General features: G+C 49.5%; 1 protein-coding gene across 1 annotated transcript; it reads right to left on the reverse strand.

The window, feature by feature from the left end:
* Positions 1 to 883: 883 nt before the first annotated feature.
* On the reverse strand, positions 884 to 4,206 carry LOC121964357 (histone-lysine N-methyltransferase 2C-like; the record flags this gene model as incomplete). The annotated part of the gene is made up of 6 exons (XM_042514567.1): positions 3,770 to 4,206; positions 2,735 to 3,250; positions 2,147 to 2,536; positions 1,891 to 2,008; positions 1,117 to 1,183; positions 884 to 1,008 (listed from the first exon to the last, which is right to left on the reverse strand). Coding segments are annotated over exons 1-6 (1,577 nt in total), but the record flags the coding sequence as incomplete, so codon positions are not given.
* Positions 4,207 to 4,296: the final 90 nt, after the last annotated feature.

Here is a 4,296-nt window from a genome sequence, read left to right on the forward strand (position 1 = left end):
AGAGCAAACATTCTCTGAAACAACCACTGAAACAAAACGAAACGAAAATAAAACATTTATGAATCCATCATCATCTTGTACAAAAGCAGAGAGAGCTGATGGACCAGAACTTAAAAAAGCTCCGAGCCAACCCTGAGCAACCAGTTACATTCATTCCTGTTAGGTGTAAAATACGCGGATATCCCCTGATTAAGTTTTCATGCATTCACTCCCTGGATTTACTTTCTGACTTCATGCAGTTCGGGTAAGTGAATGTTAATATATATATTAATGCAAACAGTCCCTCCACCTTAAAGGCTACGTGTCCCTCACATGTTGACATCTGGGACATCGTGAAGAAGAAAAATCATAATGTTGAGAGTTTGAGGATGAGTGTTATAAAATAACTGCTTTTTAAATATTCATTATTACAAAAAATCAAGAGTTCAGAACAGAATCAATATTTAAATATAAGTCAGGGACTGTTGGTTATTTCTTCAGGGGGCGGGGGTGCAAAGGGGGGGGCAAGTCAGATAAGTTTTTAAGCACTGACTTATGTTTTTGATTTTGGCTTTAGGGGAGGGGCTACAACTTCACATGGCTGCATTTTGAAGGCATGTTCCCTTTAAAACTCACCAAAAATCTTTTTTCTTTTGTTTTTTTTTGACCGTACGAACCCGAGTGTCTCCAGTTCAGTGTCTGACCAATCGTCAGGGAGACTTGAAAACATGATGTCTGAATTTTTTATTTATGGCCAAAAACATGTTTGAAGTGACCTTTGACCTCCAAACTCTTAACAGGAAATGGGGACGAGAAATGGCAAGCTGTCCTCCAGAGGTGGCGTGGATGGACCAATGGCGGGATGGGGGACTGAACGCAGGCGTAGAGCACAATTCATTCTGACTGCGGGGACAGAGACGGAGAGGACATGCGGTGTGTGGACGAGTGTGTGTGTGGATACTCACTGACGAAGCCGGGGCCGAAGCTGGGGGGGCTGGGCCGCAGCAGCTGGGGGGTCAGTTTGACGTCCTGACAGGAAGACAAGACACTTCCTGTTTGACTCAGCCGAGACATAACGACACCGAGACAAGGACAAAGACACACAACACAGTTCAGTTGATGTCATGTGCTACACACCTGTCCCACCAGGTTAGGAGGCTGAGGGGTCCCCTCTGGACCCGGGACCACCGGGGCCGGCTGGAACCTAACACACACACACACACACACACACAGTGTCAGTGTACCGTTTGTTTCCACACAGGAAGCAGCTCCTCGTCTGCAGAGAGCGTCGCGGTCGCTGCTCTCTCTGTTATATCTGTGGCAATTTTTAGAGTAAAAAACAGTAAGTGATTTTTTTTTTTTTAATTAATTTAAAACTTTTACACAATTTTTTCTTTGAAATTTCATAAGGAAAAAAACCCATATTTTTGAGAGAAAAATGCAGGCCCGGATGGTTTGAAAAACATTTTTCTTTCCTTTTCTTTCCATTTTTCTTGCAATTTATTGTGTTTGTGATTTCTTTCAATTTTAGAAATTTCTTTCCTTCTTTAAAATTTTTCAGTGATAATCATCAAAAATTACCTTATTTATCAGCCTGAAACTGTGAAAACTGAAATGATTTTCAACACATCGTGTTATTTTAAAGGTATGTCAAACAAAATTCCAGGGCTTTTCCAAAACTTTTAGGATATATTTAGCTTTCCAAAACTTTTCCAGGCCATAAAACTGATATTTCCAATTTCCAGGCCTTTTCCAGGTTTCTAATAACTGCACAGATCCGCTCGTCACAAACACCGCCCACGGTCGTGTGACGAAGCGTGACGCTGCACAGAACAATCAATCAGCCTCCAGACTGAGGCAGCGGTCGCTGGTTTCCAGCTGCTGGCCGTCCGCAGAGGTCAGAGGTCGTACCTGTTGATGACCATGGGGTTCAGTCCCAGGCTGCCCTGCGTCATCACCTTGTTGATGCCCTTCAGAGCCACCATCTTGGCCTTCATGATGGGGTCGGAGATGGAGTCAAAGTCTGCTGCTGAACACACGCACACGCACACACGTGCGCACACGCACGCACACACACACACACACACACACACACACAGAGTGACCTATCAGAATAAAAGCACACAGAGTTGAGCAGCAGGTGTGCAGGGGTGGACAGTGGTCGTACCCATGTTGGGCGGCGCGGCCTCAGTGGTGGACCTCTGTCTGATCAGAGCCTGCATCTGTTTTTGCTGCTGCTGCTCCTGGCGCTCCTGGTCTAGAAGGTCCTGCAGGAGAAGGGGCTGCTCCTCCAGGAGCAGAGGCCTATGATGGTTTTGCTCCTGGTTTTGCTCCTGGTTCTGCTCCTGGTTCTTGGGGAAGACGGCCTGGCTCTGGGGGCTGAGGAGGAGACGGGGCTGGGGGGGGGTGCAGGGAAGCGGGTGAGGAGGGGCGGGGCCCCCCTGAGGAGGCAGACTGGGGGGAGGAGACACGGGGAGAGCCTGAGGGGTGGAGGTGAAGAGAGCCGATGGGGGAGGTCCAAACGCTCTGTGCTGCTGCTGGAAGACGGACTGTGGACCTGCAGACCACACAGAGTCCAGCAGATCAATAATCAATAACTATGGATCACTATTTCATCAGATCAATAACTACAGATCAATACATCATCACACTGATCAAAAATCAATCAAATCTGTCCAGTAGAAACCCTGATCAATAATCAGTCAGATCTAATCTATCATCGGATGAATACTTGATGTTTGCGGAGTGTGATTACCTCCAGCCACCGGAGGGAGGATCCTGGCCGCCATGCCCAAGGACGGAGCCTGTTCCTGGGTGTGGAGAGCCGGCAGGGCCCCTGATCCAGAACCAGAGTCCTCCAGCTTCTGCGGGGGAGCAGGGACAGACAGCTGGCTGGAGCTGGCTGCCTCCAACCTTGGAGCCCCTGGAGGTCCTGGAACCCCTGGAGGCCTGCTGCTGGGGATGGCCCCTGGCTGCGGAGCAGGGTGCGTAGAGGGGGCGCTGTCCTTGTCCTCCTTCTTGATGCCGTCCTGTACTTCCTGTTTGACCTGGCTGTGGCTGTCCTTCCTTCGGGACCCGGTGGCTCCGTCACTCCTCTCTCCCCCCTCCTTCTCCTCTGCAGACTCCCCCAGGTCCAGCTCCTCATTGAACATGTCCTTCTTGTCCTCCAGGTTGAGCTCTGGGTCGGCGTAGGCAATCAGGTCAAACTTCCCTGACAGCAGGAAGTCGTCAAGGTGGAGGTCGTTAGGACCCAGATCCAGATCCTCCTTACCTGCAACAGAAGACACACCTATTTACCCGCAGAGCACCAGAAAGCTGACAGAAGGGTTCCCCAAAACCTCAATCATCCACTATGCTGTACCAAAAATATCATATTAGACCACTAATACTCAACCTACGGCCCACAGGCCAAATCTAGCCCCTGGTGGTCCCAACCATTTTCTAACTGACACTAAAAATAAAGTGACTGACACTGAATTGTTTTTGTTCTTTCCATAAGGTGCCAAAAAGCATAAAACAGCATAAACAAAAAAAACACACCCCTGAGAGAGGACCTAGCTAAGACCCTATTGTCCTGAAATCCTACAACAATTTTGAAATCCTACAAGTGTCATAAAATGTTATAAATGTCTTAAAATCCCAGAAATGTTCTAAAATCCTACAAAACGTATCTTTGCCTCAGAATGTTTCGGATCTAAAATTGTAAACTGCTCTTCATTTCTGATCTTGTCCTGAGACGCTTCAACCTGAACTATCGATGAACTGTAGTGTCCACAGACGTAACTCGTACCGTCTTCAGGGTCAAGGTTCAGGTTGAGGTCGACCAGGTCTTTCACCTCCACGTCCTCCAGGTCTTTGACAGCCGAGTCTTCCCCCTCCAGGTGCTCCTCCATCCCATCAGCGCCCGGGAGCACTGCCTCACCGCTATGCGTGAGCGCGGCTGCGATATGGCCGACGTGCTGCTGCTGGTTCAGCTGGTCCATCGCCGACTGCTGGCCCGGTGCCGTCTGCCCGGGCCGGGCTGTGGGCACCTGGGGGTCTCTAGGGTGCAGCAGCGGGGCCTCAGGGTGTGGGCTGGTAGGCACAGAGAAGGACAGCCTCAGGCGGTTTTCAGGGGCCCGGTGGCGAAGCTCAATGTAGGGCTGTCCCATGATGCTGTGCTGCTGGAGGGGAAGGGAGCGCGGGAGGAAGGGCTGGGGGACACCTGGAGGGGGTCAAAAAAATAAGAGAACAGATTTGAATTTCAGTCAGTAACAGAAGAAGAATTCAGATCTGCACTCTGAAGTAAAGGACACATAACAAGTAAGGGCTGGCTCA

The sequence above is a fragment of the Plectropomus leopardus genome, unplaced genomic scaffold (assembly GCF_008729295.1).
Source record: "Plectropomus leopardus isolate mb unplaced genomic scaffold, YSFRI_Pleo_2.0 unplaced_scaffold15351, whole genome shotgun sequence".
Lineage (NCBI taxonomy): Eukaryota > Metazoa > Chordata > Actinopteri > Perciformes > Serranidae > Plectropomus > Plectropomus leopardus.